Source organism: Peromyscus californicus, unplaced genomic scaffold, assembly GCF_007827085.1.
Source record: "Peromyscus californicus insignis strain IS unplaced genomic scaffold, ASM782708v3 Scaffold_5__1_contigs__length_169319896, whole genome shotgun sequence".
In the NCBI taxonomy this organism is placed as follows: domain Eukaryota; kingdom Metazoa; phylum Chordata; class Mammalia; order Rodentia; family Cricetidae; genus Peromyscus; species Peromyscus californicus.
Window position 1 is genome coordinate 147,056,496 of NW_026294573.1, and position 21,761 is coordinate 147,078,256.

The 21,761-nt window shown below is 43.0% G+C and overlaps 1 protein-coding gene across 3 annotated transcripts in view; it reads right to left on the minus strand.

Annotated features, from left to right (window-relative positions):
* The window catches only part of Ints8 (integrator complex subunit 8), a 52,275-nt gene extending 33,757 nt beyond the window's left edge, over window positions 1-18,518 (minus strand). Inside the window, exons 1-9 of one of the 3 annotated variants that reach the window (XR_008213633.1) lie at window positions 18,247-18,518; window positions 16,515-16,689; window positions 12,804-12,944; window positions 12,492-12,563; window positions 10,715-10,766; window positions 8,328-8,510; window positions 4,558-4,665; window positions 2,831-2,986; window positions 596-696 (exon numbers count right to left, since the gene is read on the minus strand). Coding sequence is in view for 2 of the 3 variants with exons in the window: in XM_052715849.1 (XP_052571809.1) it covers window positions 596-696; window positions 2,831-2,986; window positions 4,558-4,665; window positions 8,328-8,510; window positions 10,715-10,766; window positions 12,492-12,563; window positions 12,804-12,944; window positions 16,515-16,689; window positions 18,247-18,376 (1,118 nt within the window). In the remaining variant the exon portion in view is untranslated. The remainder of the gene's footprint in view (window positions 1-595; window positions 697-2,830; window positions 2,987-4,557; window positions 4,666-8,327; window positions 8,511-10,714; window positions 10,767-12,491; window positions 12,564-12,803; window positions 12,945-16,514; window positions 16,690-18,246) is intronic. The other 2 variants (XM_052715849.1, XM_052715850.1) reach the window with 2 other exon arrangements.
* Between the last annotated feature and the right edge of the window lie 3,243 nt (window positions 18,519-21,761).

Here is a 21,761-nt window from a genome sequence, read left to right on the forward strand (position 1 = left end):
AGAACACAAAAGTAGAAACACGAATGTTTCTTTTATTATAAAATGGGAACAGTAGCACAAGACAAAAGTTAAAAGGATGGAACCATTTCTTCTTGAGAAGTAATATTTTAGGATCTTCAAGTACACAACTAAATATATACCAACACACAAAAAATGTACGAAAAGGTTAGTTTAATTCTAAAACCTAAGCATAAGAACAGAGCTGTGCTCCACATAACTTTCTCACTTTAAGTACTTAGAGAAGAAGATAGAGAAAGAACTTGGAAATGTCTCCACTGGGGCTAAAGGGCTGGCTCAGTGAGTAAGAGCCGTTGTTGCTCTTCAGGAAGACATGGGTTTGATGTCACCTCACAACTGTCTGTAACTCCAGCTCTAGGAGATCCAACACCTTCATGTACAAGATACACAGACATCCATGCAAGGAAAACAGCCATACACATAAAAACAAGTAATTTTTAAAAAATGTCTCCATGTGTCCCTTATATCAAAAGTGAAAATCATGTCAGTGAGTGACCTGTAACTTGGAAGTGTGATTTAATAACGCACAGAGCACTTGTCCTGTTAGTCAAAGACCAACACCAGTTTTTCAACTTACCCCTGTTGAGCTTTCTGCACGAGCTCCCTTAACACTGACTGCCGGAACTGAACAGGTAAAGTGAAGGCTACGTTGTCTTCAATGAAAATCTGCACTACCTCCTACAACAAAGACATAAAATTGCATCCACGTAAAAACCAAGGCAGCTCCTTTAAGACACACTTTCTACAGGGTAGGGATGTAGCTCCAGTTGGCAAAATGTTTGCTTGCCTAGCATCAACAAAGCCTTGGGCTCAATGCCCAGCACTACAGACAACTGGGGATGGTGGTACATGCCTGTAATTTCAGCACTGGGGAGTAGAGGCAGGAGAATTAGAAGTTCAATGTTATCCTAAACTATACATTAAGTTAAAGAAAATTATACAAATATCTTACTGGAAAGATATTTTCTTTGAAAAATTCTAAAATTAGATTAAGAACAGAAACAGTTCCCCTTTTCAAAGTTAAAGACCATGAAGCACAAAACAGAAACAGGAGAGAAACAAATTAACGAAGCCTTTGCATCTAACTAGACACAAAACAAAACCCACACCAAGCCTGAGCCAAGAGTGCTATCATACACCTCTAATTGAGCACTTGGGAGGCTGAGGCAAAAAGAAGTGAAGGCCAGCCTGGACTCCACAAGCAAATAAGTAAGAAAATAAATAAGAAAAGCCAACAAAAAACCTAAATACGACATCTGAAAGATACAAAATTTCTATATATGCAACTTCCATCCATTGCAGAGCGGCAACACAATCACTCTCCTCTTCTTGGCTACCCGTTACACCTATGCTCCCCACCCATCATCTGGACGCTATCCACAGTCAGAGGAGCATTCTGAAGGTCTTATTTACATAGACCTTATCACATGAAGGAGCTTTTGAAACAGGCTTTTAATACGTAGCCGGCTGGCCTGGAACTATGTACATCTGGCTGGCCTTGAACTCACAGAGATCCACCTGCCTATGCCTTCCAAGTGCTAAGATTAAAGGTACATGCCACCACACCCAGCTGACATTATTTTTTTTAATTAAAAAAAATTTAAGGGCCATGTTATAATCCCTATTTTACTCTAGAGCAGTGGTTTTCACCCTTCCTAATACTGTGACCCTTTGATACAGTTCCTCATGTTGTGGTGACCCTCAACCACAGAATTACTTTTGGTGTTACTTCATAACTGTAATTTTACTCCTATTATCAATTACAATGTAAATTACTGTTTTGCAGGATATCTAATATGGGACTCAGTGAAAGGGTCATTCAACTCCCCAAAGGAGTCAAGACCCAGAGGTTGAGAGCCACTGCTCTACTGGAGCCTAACCCTCTACAAGCCTGTATTGCTGAGATCTAACTGAAAGATATCTCAACTTTAATTCACCAGTACCTATCATTCACCTCAAAAAAATTTAATTTTCTCCCATAGACCAAGCAGATTTAAAAAAAAAAAAAAGGACAAGAGAAAAAGGAGAAAGTATACAAATTACAATCTTCCTCTTCATGTATTTTTGGATAGATAAAGAAATGACATTTTAGATGAAGATAGTGAATTATAAATCTGGGATGAAAACTCAATTGGGAGCTGGGCAGTGGTGGTGCATGCTTTTGATCTCAGCACTCAGGAGGCAGAAGCAGACGGATCTCTGTGAGTTCGAGGCCAGCCTGGCCTTCTACAGAGCGAGACCCAGGACAGGCAGCAAAACTACACAAACGCTTATTGATAGTGGCTTTCATTAAAAAGCACAGGAAAGCCAGATGTGGTGGCATATGCCTTCAATCCCAGCAGATGCAGGCTCTGTGAATTCGAGACAGAACAGACACTCTGACTCAAAACAAACAATATCGAAGGACAAGTGCCCAAATGGGACACTAATTACAGCATTCTTCCTTCTATGGTTGAGAAGGTAGATAGGCTGTGCTAAGACACAAACAAGACCTCGGGTTCCGTAAGAATAAAGCTCCCTCCCTAGCTGTGATTGTAAGCCTGGCTTTCTGGTTTTGAGAGTTGTACAGTTTCCTAGAGAAGTGATTTAAGCCTGGCAAGCTTTTCTCTCAGTACAGTGAATACATGCACGACTACTTATGGCTCACCCGAGTCACATGATCATCTTAAAAGATGAGGTAATAATATGAAGGGTCACATTAGTTTGAGACCTGGCTGACATCACACACCTGGCAAACGGTGGTAGCAGAATCTGAACTCAGTTTGTTTCTAAAACTTTTCAACTCCATCTCTATAATCCCACTTCCTCTTACCTGATAGCTGCCAGAGCGTAAGCAAATGTGGACTTGACTATATGGAGTCAACTGCTGAGAGTTATTATCAGAAGTAGGTACAAGAACATCACACGCTTGACAATAGCCAGCTAACCGCTTCTCATCTATGGTACAATGAAGAGATAATGAACCTATCTGTAAAGTAAGAGTTATATATCATTATCCATTAATGAAATGTACACAACAGACTAGTACTCCTTAGTGCATTTTAACAGTACAAGGAAACGATAATGAAAATTTCAAAACTAGAGGAACCACAAATAATGACAAGGTTAAATGTTTTGAGAAGAGATCAGCACAACACTGTTCACTGACGAAGTGCAATCTGCGGTCTGCTTTTGCTGGTCAGGGTGGAAAAGAACAAACATCCAAGAGTCTGAATGTGGTCCACAAAACCTACGCTATTTATTGTTTGGCCCTTTACTTTTCTTACTTCTTTATTATCACTCAGTGAGTATGACAAGGAAGGCATTAGGGTGAGTGACAAGGCTTACAGCGAGTCTTTACATCATAAAATCCATACGTCAAGCAGATGTAAAAGATAGTAAAAAGAACAATCTTCTCTCAAAAATATTAGAAATGTTACTACCAAAAACATTTCTAAAGACATTTTCAAATGAGTCTTAAATAATTACACCTAAAGTTCCACAAAATTAGCAATTTCTAATAGCTCTAGCGAGTACGCCTGGGGCTAGAGATGCAGCTCCCTGGCAGAGCACCTGTCTACCAGACTGACCATGGGGTCAAGCCTTAGCATTACAAAATGGATGAACAGAGAATAAATTAAGCTTTGAGGGTATCTATTAATTTTCTAATGAGAAAAGGAAATGCAAACAATTTTCCATGTTCTTAGAATAAAAAAAATAGTTACACACTTAAATATTCCATCATCTGAGGCTGGAGAGATGGCTCAGTACTTATACTTAAGAGGACACACACGGAGGACGTGCTTGGTCCCCAGTACCCATGTTGGGTGGCTCACAACCACCTATAACTACAGCTCCAAAGGACAAAACACCATCTGCTGGCCTCCTGGTGAACCAGGACTCATGTGTACATACCCAGAATTGAACAAAGCATTCATTCTTTTTAAAATGTAACCATCTGAATCCTAAAAAGCTTGTTCTACAGACCAGGCTGGCTCTCCCTCCTGAGGGCAGGAACTAAAGGTGTGCACACACACTTGGCTAGTACTCTAATTAACGACAGGGGACACAAGATGAACAGCTGCTTCCAGTCCCTATTGCCGTGACTCCCTGGCACGATGGACCTCAAACTATTATCCAAAATAACCTTGTTCTCTTAAGTTGCTTTTGGATATTTTATCACAGCCACAGGAAAAGAAACTAAGATAATGAGGAAATAATACACATCTTTAAAAACTAGTTTGTACTATTTCTTTTTAACTTTCCAAATTTTCTGCAACAGGCACATTGGTTTGTTGGTGCCAGGATTGAACCAAAGGACTTGTGCTTGCTAAAACCACATTCTACCATGATGCCATACCCCCGAAATGGTTGCAGCGTCACATATCATTTAATCCCAGCACTTGGGCCAGCCTTGTCTACATAGGGGGTCCAGGCCACCCAGAGCCACCCAGTGAAACTATCTTAAAAACCAAACAAGTTACACTCAGATACTCAACACAGCTTTTCTTTAAGTTTTTAAGGGACCAAATATTATGCATCATTTATGAGCATACTTACCTCTGCAATTAATTCTTTAGTTCTAAAAAACTTTGCTCTGGCATTTCCATAGGCAGCCGAGTTTGTAGAGCCTTGCTGGAAGTACGCTGCGCCTAAATCGTAACACACCTGAAACGAGGGCAAAACACCCATTCGCTTTGTGACTTTTATGGACTTAAGGACTTATTGGGCAGATGGTGTTGGCACACATCTTTAATCCCAGCACTCAGGAGGCAGAGGCAGACAGATCTCTGTGGGTTCAAGGCCAGTCTCAACAGATTGAGTTCAGGACAGCTAGGGCTATACAGAAAAACCCTGTCTCAAAACAAAATAAGCCGGGCGGTGGTGGCGCACGCCTTTAATCCCAGCACTCGGGAGGCAGAGCCAGGCGGATCTCTGTGAGTTCGAGGCCAGCCTGGGCTACCAAGTGAGTTCCAGGAAAGGCGCAAAGCTACACAGAGAAACCCTGTCTCGAAAAACCAAAAAAAAAAAAAAAAAAAAAAGACAAAAAACAAACAAAATAAATGGATACATGAATTTGAGTTTTATCAACTTTTTTTGCTTGTTTTTTGAGACAAGGTTTCTCTGTGTAGCCCCGGCTGTCCTGATTTCACTCTGTAGACCAGGCTGGCCTCAAACTCACAGAGAACTGCCTATCTCTGCCTCCCAAGTGCTGAGATTAAAGGTGCTTACCACCATGCCTAGCTCAAACTTATGTATAATGGCAGGAAAACACAGAAAAAAGACAAGTAAAAACCATCATCAAAAGAAATATTATAGGTATTAACTTTGATTTAAGCAAAAAAACAAAAGTAATGAAAGATTTCAGATAACTCACAAAATTATTTGGAGGCCAAAGAATCAGGTGGGGAAAAACAAGGAACAGGAACAAGAAAAAACCAAGTCAACCCTGCTCTGGGGACAGTAGCCCTGCAGCCGTTCTCCACACTAGATGCCAGAGCTGAGGCTGGTTCCCCACAGGCTCCGTCACTCCACACACTCACTCCTTGTCACTGCTGCCGCCGCCGCTGGCCAGATCTTTACCACTCCCACTTCCTTGACTTACAAGCTCCTGATTCAGTCTAAACTAACTCTATCATACACCTGTGGAACACTCCTGCTTGCAAGCTAGACAAAGCTAGAGAGGCAATACCTAAGAAGTGTTCAGCTGCACAGAGGAGGAACAGCCCACAAAAGAGATGAGGACAGGTGTCTGTCCTAACAGACTGAAAGGAGACGTGCAATGACTATAGTATTACAATGATTTTTTAGTTATTTTCTAACTGTAGAATGTGTACATATTCAAGAACACCTCTCCTCCCCCTCAAGCACATACGAACTTGGTATGTAGCTTAGAATAGCCTTGAAGTTGCTACTTTGTTTCCACATCTGTGTGCTGCGATTACAAACGTACATCAACATTCCACTTTCACATCTAGGACTTTGACGCATGCGAGGCAAGCACTCTACCAACTTAACTAAATCACCAGCCTCCCAGAACCTTGTCTTAGACTGATGCCCTTAACTCACTATAGACTTCAAAGAAGCCCAGACTTAATCCAGTAAGCTACTCTTAGAACACCACTGGGCAGAGAAGTGACATTAAAAAGCAGAGAACACCAAGACAGAGTTGAGGCTTAAACCCTAACATCTTAAACCCATAAATTCTCATTGTATCCTGAAAAAATGGTTACTTCGCTATTCCCAAAACTGAAAAGACACGCTTTATAACACTGTCCATTTCCACCTCTTTTCAGAACAGCAAATGGGGAAAGAAGCACGCTATTTGTGCACATAGAGAGAGAGCAGCCTTTAAAATTATCATCCAGGCAGGCATGGTGGTGCACACCTTTAATCCCAGCACTTAGAAGGCAGAGACAAGCAGATTTTTGTGAGTTTGAGACCGCCTGGTCTACATAGTAAGTTTCATTCCAGCCAGGGCTATATAGACTCTATCTTAAGAACAAGAATAGTATTCTAGCTGGGGCGGTGGTGGCACACGCCTTTAATCCCAGCACTGGGGAGGCAAAGGCAAGTGGATCTCTGTGAGTTCGAGGCCAGCCTGGTCTACAGAGTGAGATCCAGGACAGGCACCAAAACTACAGAGAAACCCTGTGTCGAAAAACAAAAAAACAAACAACAACAAAAAATAGTACTCTAATAGATTTTGGTCCTAAAAAGGTAATCAACAAATGTTTTAAAATTTCTATTGTTCTCAAGGCTCTTACTAGAAAACTAGCTGGAGTAGGTAGACAGACCTAATGTATTTTATAATCTAGTGTCTTAGTTTGACTTATATAGCAGTAATAAAGACTATGACCAAAAGCAACCAGGGGATAAAAGTATTTATTTCATCTGACAACTTTCTTATCATACTCTATCAGGAAGGAATCCAGGGCAGAACTCAAAGTAGGAACCTGGAGGCAGGAACTGAAGCAGAGAACATGGAGGAAAGATGCCTACTGGCTTGCTTAGTCATCTTTTTCTTTCCTTTTCTTTTTTAAGATTTATTTATTATGTATACAGTGTTCTGCCTGCATGTATGCCTGCATGCCAGAAGAGGGCGCCAGATCTCGTTATAGATGGTTGTAAGCCACCATGTGGTTGCTGGGAATTGAACTCAAGACCTCTGGAAGAGCAGCCAGTGCTCTTACCTCTGAGCCATCTCTCCAGCCCACAATCTACTTTCTTTCTTTTTTTTTTTTTTGTTTTTTGTTTTTTGTTTTTCGAGACAGGGTTTCTCTGTGTAGCTCTGTGCCTTTTCCTGGAACTCACTCTGTAGCCCAGGCTGGGCTCGAACTCAGACATCCACCTGGCTCTGCCTCCCGAGTGCTGGGATTAAAGGTGTGTGCCACCACCGCCTGGTCTACTTTCTTATACAACCCAGGACCGCCTGCCCCAGGATGGCACCAAACAAGGGTTGTTTGTTTGAGACAGGGTTTGTTGAGACAGGGTTTTTCTATATAGTCTTGGCTGTCCTGGAACTCACTATGTAGACCAGGCTAGCCTCAATCTCCTCTGCTTCTGCCTCCTTAGTGCTGGGATTAAAGGCATGTAAACCGTACATGGCTAAAACTGAAAAATGTCAAAGGAACTAATGGTCCCAAGTCAGAGAAACAGACAAGACCCTTAAAAAGTCAGTTATTTTTTTTCCTGGAGGCCTAATTTCAGCCTAGCACAATATTAGTTTTTGTTGTCTTTGAGGGAATCTAATTACATTCCTAATATGAACATACTGCATATCAATTCAGAAACTACTTCAAAAATTACAGGCTCCATAAAATTTTCCTTCCATTTTCTTTAGAAAAATCTCATGTCAAGGCCTATAAAACTTCTCAGATATAACTGACAATGTGGTGGTGGTGCATGCCAATAACCTCAGCACTTAGGAGGTTGATGCAAGAAAGATCACACATTCAAGGAAAGTCTTCGTCACACAGTAAAGCAAGTTTCAGGCCAACCTTTATATTTAATGGAAGTGTTTCTTTTGTTCGGTTTTGGTTTTGGTTTTTCAAGACAGGGTTTCTCTGTGTAGCCCTGGCTGTCCTGGAACTCACAGTGTAGACCAGGCTGGCCTTGAACTCAGAGATCCACTTGCCTCTGCCTCCCAGGTGCTGGAATTAAAGGTGTGCGCCACCCACTGCCTGGCAGAAGTGTTTCTTTAAAAAAATTTCTTAAAAAAAAAAAAAAAAAAAAGACCCTCAATTCTAACTCAGAGAAGCCAAGGTAGAACTACAGCTAACTGAAACATCGAGACTCGCCACCGCTCTGGCCCCGTGAGAGGTCAATACCTGGCAGTGCATCTCCTCAGTTTTGATTCTCAGCCCAGCTGCAGAACTCTCGCTTTCCCCATTCACCATGCCTGGTTCCATGGCCAGTAAGTCTAGAGTTCTCATAGTGTGAACATACAGGTCCTTGTTCAACTTCAAGGCTGCTTCCAGGACCAAAATAGAATCAGCAGCTTGTTCTTTTAGCTACAAAATTCAATCAACAAATGAAAATGCAACAACAGTAGCAGGTTATAACAAAAATGTTTACAAAATACTTAATAGCTTTATGTACTAAACTAGGAGACATTTCAACAGGTCCAATTACTTGTTGAAGTAATGATCTTAAATATTAAAAGACAGTATGTTCCTTTGTAAAGAAACAAAATACAGGAAAGATCTGCACTCCTTCACTTTAATTATGCAATGGATATTTGTAGACTTCACTGAGCAAAGCCATGTTACTAGGCACTCCATCAATAAAATGACACAGACTCTGTGTTTCTTTATTCAAATACTACAAACCCTACTGTTTGTTTCACATAGATATGATTTTTTTCTTTTATTCTCACTTCTCCTCAATACTTACAGCTTACCTATCTCCAAAACACTGTACGTGTTAAATACTTAGAGAGATTATAAGTAATTTACAGATAATCTCCCATTTCTTTTACATTGAGGAGATTAAAAAATAAATATGGGGTGCTGGAGAGTTGGCTTAGCAGTTAAAAGCATGTATTGCTCTTCCAGGGGTCCCAGAACCTACATTAGGTGGCATACAACACCTGGACCTCCAGCTCCACGGGGATCTGACCCCTCTGGCCTCTTGCAGACACCTGCACTCATGCACACACAGACACAGACAAACAGATATATACATACAAACAAATGAAAAATAGTAAAAATGTAAGAATCCTACAAAAACCAAAACCACCCCACCTGTGGGGTACCACAGAGCTCAGCGGCCCAGCACTGCCTAGCATGAGCAGGCCTTGGGCTTGAGCCTAGCAAACACACATGCACACATTCAAGAGTTCCTAGAATTGTGTTTTTCAAACACAGTTGCTGTGAATTTATTTATTGTTAAATCCTGCCAAAGTTTCCCCTCCCTCCTCTCCTCCCAGTCCTCCCCCCATGGTGTGAATTTTTAAGAAATACAAAGAGTATAATAATATCACCTAAAAATTAACTTTTGATTTTTTTTTAGTTTCTTTTCTTTTCTTTTTTTTTTTTTTTTAAGACAGGGTCTCTAGTCCAGGTTGGCCTTCTTATGTAGTTGAGGGTGAGCTTGAAACTTTTAAGACAGGGTCTCTAGCCCAGGTTGGCCTTCTTATGTAGTTGAGGGTGAGCTTGAAACTTTGGTCCTCATGGTTTTACCTCCCCAGTGCCAGGACTACAGATATATACCACTACTAGGTTGATGAGGTACTTAGGGATCAAACCCAGGGCTTTGTGCAGGTTGGGCGAGCACCCTATCAACTTACCTATATCCTCAGCCCTGTTTTGTTTTGTTGACAAGGCCTCATGTAGCCCAGGCTAGCCTCAAACCTGCTACATCCCTAAGAATGACCTTAAATTCCAGATCTTCCTCCCTCCACCTGTTGAGTCCTGGGAGCTCAGTGTATATAACCACACTTGGCTCTGCATGTATGACTGTATGCACACAGGAGTGCAAGTATGTCAAGGCCAGAGAGCAATGCTTGAAGTCTCTCTCAATTACTCCTCATCTTAGTTTTTGAAGAGTCAATCACTGAACCTGGAGCTCACCAATGCAGGCAAATAAATTGGGCAGTAAGCTCCAGGAATCCTTCTGTCTCCATTTCTCCAGTGGTGGATTAGAGGCAAGTACACTGATACATCTAGTGTCTACACAGATGGCTGCTGAGGATCAAACTCGGTTCTTTGCTTAAACAGCAAGCACTTTACCAACTAAGTCATCCCATCTACCAGTCCTGTAAAAATCATGTCTTTGCCTGCTCTACAGAGTGAGTTCCAGAACAGCCAGGGAGATACACAGATAAACCCTGTCTCGGGAAAAAAAAAAAATCATGTCCTGAACAATGTCTGTTAAAATATCATGAAATATTCAACAAAAGAACTGACAATAAAGTATTGTGCCAACAGTGTTGAAAACTATACAATTTAGGCCAAGTAATGGTAACACATGTCACTTGTGAGGCAAAGGCAAGATGATGAAGAATTAGAGACATCTTGGCTACATGGAAAATCTGAGGCCAAGCAGGGCTACGCTTCATGTTAAGACTCTCTCATAATGCAAAACACACACACATACAAACTTGACTCACATGCTTACATCAGAACTCCATCACTGTACTTAGACCTTTGCAACACTCACGAACCTAAGATTAGAAGATGCATTTCTACATGCTAAAACCTAACACTGTACTCACCACTTTCAAAATGTTTTCTGTTAGTTCTTTTTCCTGTTGCATCTGATTCATGCTAAAAAGAGAAATGATTCAAGATCACTACAACATAACTCTCAAGATAAGACTGTAGAAGTCTAGATTTAAGGTTATTATTCTTCAGCATGAAGCTTACCATTTTTTTAAAACTGTGTTAACAGGTTTTTTTGTTTAAACGAATAAAAGCAAGATTATTATGATGATCACTAATTTACCAGGACCTTCTCAATTGCTTTAAACTTCCACGTAGAAGTAAAGCTAGCTAGGCATAACACACCTATAATCCCAGCACCTGAGCACTGGAGACAGGAAGATTAGGAGTTTCAAAACCAATCACAGGTTACAATAAAATGGTTGTGGGCACATCCTATGCAACATCAAAATTGAATAATGGTATCAGATAAAATAACAGATGGGAATGAAGCTTGTGTATCCATTATCATGTGTAATCAATAAACGATTTAATTCTCTTGAAAAAAAAACCAATCACACTACAAAATTGAGTTCTGAGGCTACTTTGAACTATATCAGATCCTGTCGGACAAGCAGGAGGAAGAGGAAGAAAAGAAAGCGAAAGAAGAAAGGGAAAAGGAAAAAAACACAACAAAAACAGCAATAAGCTTACTGACAATAAAAGCTCGTTTATTTGAAGAAAAGCCACAAAGGGGCTGGAGAGAGAGCTCAGTGGTTAGAAGACTGGGGTTCGGTTCCAAGCACCTACATGCTGGCTCACAACCTACTGTAATTCAAGTTCCAGGGGATCTGGACCTTCTGGCCTAAGGCATCAGGCACACACATGGTGCAACTACAGATATGTAGGAAAAATTCTCAGCAGCATAAAATAAAATTAAATATTAAAAAAAAATAGGTATAGAAGCTGGGGATGGTGGCACAAGCTCTTAATCCTACTGCTCAGAAAGTAGAGCCAAGAGGATCTCTGAGTTCAAGGCCAGCCTGGTCTACATTATTGAGTACCAAGTCAGCCAGAGCTACAAAGTAAGATCCTATTCAAAAATACCCAAAAATAAAAATGAAAAATAGCGATAGAGAATGTGTCATATCACAAAGAACTGCGTTATTTCTTATGTCCTAATATGCTGCCATTACTTGAATACTGGCGGTTTCCTCAGGAGGCACGCTTGTGAAAGGTTTGCTCCCCAGATGGTTCTTCTGGGATGTACTGTTACCTCTGGGGAGTGAGGTCAAGTGGGATGTGGGCAGAACACTGGGATGTGCCACAGAGGTCATTATTAGCCCCTGCTCCATCCTTTCTCCTTGACTCCTGGCTCATGAAGTGAACCATCTGCCCTGAAGAAGCTTCCTACAACTGAAGTTTAGCTTAAGTCCCAAAGAACGCGGCTAACCATTCAAACCTGTGCCATACATAAGTCTATTCTCTTTTAAGTGTAAGTAAGCAAATTTCATGTACATCCACTCACTACGGTGTCTAGCTCCCAAGGGGGATGAGTTGCCACCTAGAATTTATGAAATGGGTTTACACCTCCATATTCAATCAAACTTTTGTCATGAACTTTGTTAACACTCATAAATACTAAAATAATTTCCCCAGGTACAAACTAATAGACATTAAAGACACTTTTCTGGAAAAGTCTTCGTAGTCCCTTCCCCACACCTAGCTCCTCCCAACCCGTCTCCTCGGTGCAGGCCTCTGACCTCTCTCTCCGCTCCACTCCCTCTGTAACATGAGCTACCTTAGACTACAATGAGAAAAACGTCCCAAGTAAGGGATATTACAACTTACACATTTAGTTGAGGGGGTCCAGGTTTTGCCTGTTTGACAGGAAAACTACTTTGAACAATTGTCCTAATTGCCCTAAAGAAAAGATAGGGAAACAATAAAAAGGTCAGTTCAATCATAATAAATATAATAATTTAACAAATGTTAGGTTCCCTCCACAGTTTCAGCAGCACGCTTTGCATCTACACAGCCATAAATAAAATGTGTCCCCTTCCAGACTCACAGTTCTAAAGATACCTAGAGATCCCTGGAGCAAAAGGAGACCCTCAAAAGCAGGACCCCAAAGTTAATGTGCAAGTAAAAGAGGCGGCTCACCATCTATTGTAGAGGAGGACAGCCATGGCCGTGGTTGGGGGAAGGGCTGCCAGGTCCATGTCCACATGCTTGGTCCCAGGAGGGACTTTACTGATGCACAGCAGCTCATTCAGCAGCATGTTCAACACCGGCACAGACAGGCTTAAGAAAAGCAAAGGTACATGTCTGCATATTAGCTGCACAAGTCACACAGAATACAAACCCCTAGTATGAGGGAAAATAACTACATTGTTCAAGGATCACATCTGCAGAACTGCCTGGCATATTCCAAGACTTTTTATATTGTGGACTTACACAATACAACCCAGGCAACCCAGGCTGGCCTCAAACTGACAGCTTAACAGGTGTGTATACCATCATACCTGCAAAAAGTAAATTCTCAACTAAATGACAGTATTAATTTCACAGAGGAATAATTTAATTTCTTAGTACTATGGAGGCAGAGGCCATGAGGATCTCTTGAGTCTGAAGACAGCAGGGTCTACAGAGTGAGACCTTGTCTTCAACACCTCCACCACCCCACCCAAAAAAAAAAAAAAAAAAAAAAGAAAAATCAATAATTTACATTTAATTATGATCAAATAACCAATTGGAGGTTCTGCCAGATGTAGCCAATGGTAGCTTACTTCTCTAGCAGGCATTAGATCATGGGTTCAATTCCCAGCACCAGAAAAATCCAGCAGGTATTCAATTTTCCAACTGTTTCATATAAGCCACGTGAGCCTTAACACTCTACACATGATCATGGGCAGATATGTCTCTGTAGTCCATTAACGTACAGGTCCCCTCCCCGCCAGGATTAAAAATACTGGAAGCCAGGCATGATACCACACACTTAATTCCAACACTGGGAAGGCAGAGGCAAGATCTCAGGAGTCCAAGGATCATGTCTCATACAACCAAAAAATAATCAATTTACTTTTTTTTTAAAGATTTATTTATTTATTATGTGTGCAGTGTTCTGCCTACATGTACCCCTGCCCGCCAGAAGAGGGCACCAGATCTCATTACAGATGGTTGTGAGCCACTATGTGGTTGCTGAGAATTGAACTCAGGAACTCTGGAAGAGCAGCCAGTGCTCTTAACCTCTGAGCCATCTCTCCAGTCCCTCAATTTACTTTTTTTTTTTAAATTATATTTAATGCTGAAGAACATATGGTGGAAAAGTATTTTGGAACACTGTGCTGACTAAAGTATAAACTCTCAGAAGCTGGGTGTGGTGACATCCAACTGCAAGGCAGAGACAGAAGACAGCCTGGGCTAAACAGTGGACTCCTGCTTCAGTAAAAATAATAAGACCTTAGAGTTTAAAAGGGTGAAAAACTGGCAACAGGGGATGGAGAGATGGGTCAGTGGTTTTAAAAGCACTGGCTAGTCTTACAGAGGACCCAGGTTCAGTTCCCAGCACCCACATGGTGGTTCACAACCATCTACAACTCTAATCCCAGGGGATCTGACACCCTTTTCTGACTTCCAAGGGCACCAGGCACACATGTGGTGGCAAAACACCCACATACATAAAATAAATTAATTAATGAAAAGGATAGGTGGTGGTGGCACATGTCTTTAATCTCAGGGAGCCAGAAGTCTTTAATTCCAGACAGCCTGGTCTACAGAATGAGTTTCAGGACAGCCAGGACTACACAGATAAACCCTGTCTTGAAAAACACCAACAACCAACTATACACACACACACACACACACACACACACACAGAGGCAACAAACTACATTACTGTCAAGAAGGAACAGTTAACGACCCGGTGTGGTGATCTGCAGGGAGTGGGGAACTGAGACTGGTCCTTGCTAGAAGGCTCAGGCTGACCTTCAACCATGGTCTTCTTCCCTCAGCTCCCCAAGTGCTGGGATTACGATTATACACCACCATAGCCAACTAGTTAATATTACATTATATGAAAGAACAAATCAAAACATTATACAAGGTATGATAACATTATCTAAAAATGTAGGAAGTTGGATATGAATGATCCCAGCAACTTGGGGGGTAAAGTCAAGATAATCAGGAATTCAAGATCCTCCTCATACACACATACATACATAGGAAATACTCATGGCCTGAAGGAAGGAATAATCAATTCGACCAAGAAAAATGCAAAATTGACATGTAGCAAATACTTCATCAAAAAGTTAAAAGTTTAAAAAAAAAAGATGCTCCTCAGTTACATAGCCAGTTCATGGTCAGCTTGGGTTACACAAGATCCTGTACCAAAAAAATTAAAAATAGGGGCTGGAGAGATGGCTCAGAGGTTAAGAGCACTGGCTGCTCTTCCAGAGGTCCTGGGCTAATTCCCAGAAACTACATGGTGGCTCACAACCATCTGTAATGAGATCTGGTGCCCTCTTCCAGCATGTAGGCACACCTGTAGGCAGAACATCATATTCAGAGGACCTGGGTTGGATTCCCAGCACTTACTTGGTGATTCACAACCATCTATAACTCCAATTCAGGGAACTTGACCTTCTGACCTATAAAGGCACCAGGCACTCACATGGTACACATACATATGTTGTATGTGCATGCACGAGCCAAACATTCATACCCATAAAATAAAGTAAATCTAAAAAAAAAAAAAAAAAAGTTTAAATAAATTTTCTAAATAAGCGGGCAGTGATGGCACACGTCTTTACTCCCAGCAATGGGAGGCAGAGCCAGGAAGATCTCTGTGAGTTCGAGGCCAGCCTGGTCTACAGAGAGAGATCCAGGACAAGCAACAAAACTACACAGAGAAACCCTGTCTCAAAAAACCAAAAAAAAAAAAAAAAAAAAAAAAAAAAAGAAAGACAGACCAAAATATAAACAAATAAATAATTTTTTCTTAAATAAAAATGGAGGAAGGGTTATGTGTGACCACTGAGGTTCAGGTTCAGTCTCTGGACACTGCAAACAAGTTAAAACACTGGGCAAACCAGGACAAAGATCACACAAAAACCTTACTTCTGTCTTTCTAAATTGTTCAGTGTTTCCTTTTGTTTTAAATTACGAAAGGATGAAAACAAATAACTTTCTAAGAACAGCTTTGAAAGTATCTGCTTTTAAGCAGATGAGTGCCAATTCAAGTAGTAACATTAGCTAGCAGTTTGGGGAAGGAGTGACTGACTCCTGACCAAAAAAATTAAGTGAATTACTCAACAGTAAATCATACGTTACATCCATCACCTACTTTTATTCATTGTCATCCAATACTTTCTGAGACAATTAAAGCACTTGAAGTCTGGATTTTCTCCTGTTAGAGCACCTAAAGTAATATTCATTAGCTTGGTCTACAGCCTAAGGTAAAACCCTGCCTAGGATGCCTGAGGCCCTGACTTCAATTTTCAGTGAGAGAGAGGGAAATGCTTCCTCATTACTGACTGATAAAGTTTAAACTATGAAAGGTGATTTATCTGCTATTCAATGATCCTGTAGTCCCTGCTTTGTTTTAGGGCTGGATGGTTTGAGTCACCCTATGTTGTCCAGTCTAGTCTCTAACTTGAGGGTTCTACTGAATCTACTGCCTCGGCCTCAAGATGCTGCAACTACACACACTTCCAGTTTTAAACACTTTCTTATACCTTCTTAAAATGGTTAAATATTTTGCCATGAACATGCAGAAAAATAATTTACGGCCCTATCAGAAAAACGCTAGCATATACACAGAAACAAAGGTATCTAAATAGTGCCCCGAATGGAATGACATTTAAACTTTCATACCTTTTCTCCAATATGTCCAAATCCCACTTCAAGTGTGCAGCAACCTTAAGAGCAAGAAGCTTTAGGATGCGGTTTCTCTTGTTATCAGGTGGAGGCTGGACTTGGTTTTGCTCATTAACTGAAGGTTTGGAAGCCTGCTCCAAAAACTGAACTATAAGCTGAACTGGAGCAGGATCTAGGATTTAAAAGAAAATAAATTCTTAAAGTTTGCCTTATAAATCTGCAAAAGGAGTCACTGTAGCAGGCAGTGGTGACACAGGCCTTTAATATTGTATGGCCTGCAGAAGCAAGCGATCTCTGTGAATTTGAGGCCAGGCTGGTCTACAGAGTGAGTCCAGGACATCCAGGACTCAAAAAACCAAAAAAGAAAAAAGAAAAATGATTCACTGTACTGTACTATTTCTTACCACAAAGGAATACAAACAGTAATGGAGGTACACTGAAAAAAAAATACGATACAAGCCGGGCGGTGGTGGCGCACGCCTTTAATCCCAGCACTCGGGAGGCAGAGGCCGGCGGATCTCTGTGAGTTCGAGGCCAGCCTGGGCTACCAAGTGAGTTCCAGGAAAGGCGCAAAGCTACACAGAGAAACCCTGTCTCGAAAAACCAAAAAAAAAAAAAATTAAAAAAAAAATAAATAAATAAATAAATAAAAAATACGATACATGTGGGGCAGGGCCCGGAGCATTTGGAAATGAGATAGTTGCAGTTCGTGGGTGCCAGCCTGCCTGATATGCAAGCTGCCTGAGTTCAGTTCCCAGTACTGGAGGGAGCTAGTGGGAGGAGGAAGAGATCAAAATAATTAGCTCAGAACAAAGCTTTTCAGAGGGAAGAACTAACCATTACAGGTTCCCAGCTCACCATATGACCTGTGCTAATTAGAGGAAAGAACAGCAGGATGCAGAACTATTGTTTTGACAACTAGGATCTTTTATTGAGTTATGTCTGCTGCTTTTTCCCACAATGAAAAGTAGAGGTTAATGTCCCTTACATCTCGTATTATGAAGACTTCATTAAGTAAGGTAAGTGATATAAAGAGCTAAGTACAGTGGCTTGGCACAATGCAAGCCCTAAACAATGTGCCAATAAGAAAGCGCTACAAGCATTAAGACACACGTGATAAAACTGCCTACCTAATGACGCCAACTTTTCACAAAGTAGTCTCCTACAAGTAAGGCCAAATTTGGATTAGAGCTGAGCAAACTAAAGCTTACATTGTATCTTTTCAGAAATGCCTGGAAAGAGCAAAATAGCATGGTCCTTGCCCAGTAACATTCAAGCGAGCATTGGTATCCCTACACAACAGCCACCTGGCGATTGCTCAACAGTTCCTGCTTTGGGGGATTTTATTTTAATTCGGGGTCCAACAGTGAAGTACACAATGCCCTGCCCGAGTAAACAAAACCTAAGGCTGGGGCTGGCTGCAAGCTCCGGAGCACGGAGCGGCTGGCTTCTCCCGCTCTCCCCTCCCGGAGCCAGCCCCGGGGCCGTGCGACTCCAGCGACCCGGACCCCGCGTGGCAGGTGTCGGCGCCCCACGCTGTGAGGATCGCGGCAGACGGGAAAGCTTTTGTCTGGACCTTTTCTCAGACTCTCCGCGGCGACGCCCGCGGTCCGGGCACGGTCCAGGTGGGCTCAGTCGCGCCTGCCAGGCCGCAGCGGTCGGGGACCGGGAGCAGCGGGGTGGCCGACCACGCCCGCCCGCCGCCCGCCGCCCGCCGGAGCCCGCTTACCCGGGCAGGCTTTGCGCAGATGCTTCTCCAACAGCGACTCCTCCAGCAGGAACTCGAACCAGCAGGTCTGCGGCGGGGTGCAGGGCCGGCTGGAGGTGGCCGCCTCCCGGTCCGCCGCCTCCGCGCTCATCCTGCCCCCGCCGCCGCTGCTCCCGACGCCTCCCGGCTCCAACCTGACCCTCGCCGGAGCCCCGTGTCCAGCGGAACGGCCCGGAACGTCCGGGCGGCTCGCACAGCCCAAGATGGCGGAGAAGCCTGCCCGTGCCCCGCCCCGGATTCGCCGCTCGCCGCGCTCTCGACCAATCGCTGTCGGAATTCGGGGGAAAGGGGCGGGAGCAACAGACCGCCCCGCCTCCAGGCTGCCATGGAGTCGCCTTACTGTGAAGCTCGGTTCTGGCGGGGCTTTCCAGGTTCCCTGGGAGTTTCTCACAGAGAAAATGAAGTGACTGCAATGTCTTCGTAATCAGAGGAACAAGACCAGATCGAGTTGCTTTGTCTCTGGTGCTTTCCCTTTCCGAGAGTCCTTCCCACCTACCTCCTCTCCCCGTTTTCCAAATGAAGATTGCATACAGTTAGATCCAACTTGTCAAGACTAGCTCTAGGTGTTTAGGACCTAGTTAGTGCTCCTCAGATCTCCAGTCCAGGCACAGTCAGCCCTACTTTACATTTGCCGCCGTTCTGTAACGTTCTTAGGTATCCTCACCCACAAAACTAAAGACAAAGCGTGGTGGGCCCTGTCTGGAAAACCCGCACTTGGGAAGCTGAAGCGGAAGGATTCCTCAAGTTAGAGGCCAGATTGGTCCTCACAGTGAGTTCCCGGGATCCTGGGGACTGGGTGGCCAGCTGATCTAGCCGAAATAGCTCCGGGGGGGGGGGGGGGTGTAAAAAAAAAACAATTCCCGCGTCTAGCACTGTCCTACACACACCCCACAGAAAATTTCACACATAAGTATTACTAAAGATGATTGTCTTCATTAAGGGACCCTGAACAACATAGAAATGAAATCAGAGGTAGTCAGTTTCTTTTTTATGCCTTTCGGGTTTGTTTTGCTTTGTTTGAAACAGGGTTTCACTCTGTAGCCTAGAATGACCTGAAACTATGTAGCCCAGGCTGAACTTGAACCTGCGTCGATCTTATTGCCTCCCAAGTGCTGAGACTATAGGTCACCATGTTCCTTGTGGGTTCTTTGTGGGTATTTGTGTTTTTAGATTCCTTAAAAAAAAAAAAAAAAAAAAAAAAAAAAGTAAAACCATTCTGTGACTATTCTGGGGGTGGATCTTATGTGTTAGTATTCTGACCCGCCCCTTGGAGCCACCCTGCATCCTAAGATAAAGGAAAACCCCTCCCCCCTCTCTCCCCTCCCCCTCCTATCTCCTCTCTCCCTCCCCCTCCCCTCTCCTCCACTTTCCTCTTCTCTCTCCCCTCTCCCTCTCCTTCTCTTCCTGTCTCCCTCTCTCCCCCCATCCCCACGAGGTGTGCACACCTCCGCTTTCTCTCCCTTCTCCTTCTTCCTTGTCTCTCTTCCCTATCTTTCTCTTCATCTATTATAATAAACTCTCCACGTGGATGCAGCGCCTGGGTGTGAATGACTTTCCACCAGCTGCCGCCCCTGCTGCATCTGCCCAGCACATTTTCCCTCAGACATGGGATACCCTGGTCTGGCCAGCCTTGGGTCCCCTGCGTGCATAATTCATAACATTATGTCCTTAGGAATAGTTGGGATGACAGGCTAGTGAGGCCCGGGTTTGTTGTAGATTTTATAAACCAGCAATAAATTTAAGACTGTTGTAAAGTCATGTCAATGCCTTCAGCCTCTGTTTTTGCATCTCGCTGAATGGAGAACTGAGGGAGACCTCAGTTACCTGGGCAGTAGAGCCAGCACTGATTGCCACATTTAGCCACAGCTGAGTTTCCACGTCATTCCATCTTTAAATGGCAACTCCCACCCTCTTTCTTTAAACTGTAAAGCCGGGCGGTGGTGGCGCACGCCTTTAATCCCAGCACTTGGGAGGCAGAGCCAGGCGGATCTCTGTGAGTTCAAGGCCAGCCTGGACTACCAAGTGAGTTCCAGGAAAGGCGCAAAGCTACACAGAGAAACCCGGTCTCGAAAAACCAAAAATATATATATATATATATAAACTGTAAAGCCTTGACAGTGGCAGACAAGACTGGTAAAGAAAATGGCTAGACAGGTGCCTCTCTCTATGTTGACATCTTCAAGTTGCAGAGAGGGAAGAATACAGTCCTTCTGGACAGTGGGAAGTCTGCTACCTGGGCCTCTGGAGAGAAGTCACAGGGACCTCTTTCCCTCACTGTCAAGTAATAAGCTTTTATGTGACAGGATTTAAAACACACAAATTCTCTGTGTTCAAAGAGCACAGGAATTTATGGTGTGCTTTTAGGATTGGATCTCAGAATTTTCCTAGGTCACTAGAGAGACACTGTCACATTAATATATCACTTGTAGCTCACAGGTCTATTTACTATTCTTTTCTCCCATGCTGTTAAGTCACAGTTGTCAAAGGCAGAGCCACTTTGGCATAAGCTACGACTCTAAAGTCTTGTCCATACACTTTCAAAATGAGGACAGATGTAAGTGTGCTAGCAAATGTGATTTCTTCCAGCAGTTTTTTAAAATTATCTTCTCAAGCCTGGCATAGCTGTAGGAAATCAAGCTCTTACGCCACATACAAACAAAATCAGGAGAATACAACCTCGGTTCCTTTTTCTTTTTTTTTTTTAAGATTTATTTTCAGAACTAGGTGTGGTGGGTGGCTCACGCCTTTAATCCCAGCACTCAGGAGGCAGAGGCAGGCAGATTTCTGAGTTCAAGGCCAGCTTGGTCTACAGAGTGAGTTCCAGGACAGCCAGGGCTACATAGAGAAACCCTATCTCAAACAGACAAGATTTATTTTCAGGAGTTGGAGATAGATTGCTTAGAAGAACACGCCCGGCGGTAGTGGCGCACAACTTTAATCTCAGCACTCCGGAGGCAGAGGCAGGAGGATGTCTATGAGTTCGAGGACAGCCAGGACAGCCAGAGCTGTCACACAGAGAAACCCTGTCTCAAAAGACAAAAAAAAAAGTTAAGAGCACTGACCACTCTTCCAGGACACTCAGGTTCAATTCCCAGCGCTCACATGAGAGCTTACAAACACCTGTAACTCCAGCTCCAGGGTATCTGACACCCTCTTCTTGCTGTCTCAGGTACCAGGCACACTTGTGTGGCACAGACATACATACAGGCAAAACCCCCATATACATAAAATAATTAAAAGATTGGTTTTCATTCATATGTGTGCACCCTGGAGGTCAGAAGCATATGTCATGTCTCCTGGGAACTCTAGTCCTGCACAGGAGTAGCAAGCACTCTTTCTGAGACAGGGTCTGACTAGTCCTGGCTGCTCTGGAACTCCCTATACAGACCAGGTTGGCCTCAAACTCACATATCCACCTGCCTCTGTCTGCCTCCTCAGTTCTGCAATTGGCTCCACCATGCCCAGCTCAAAAATAA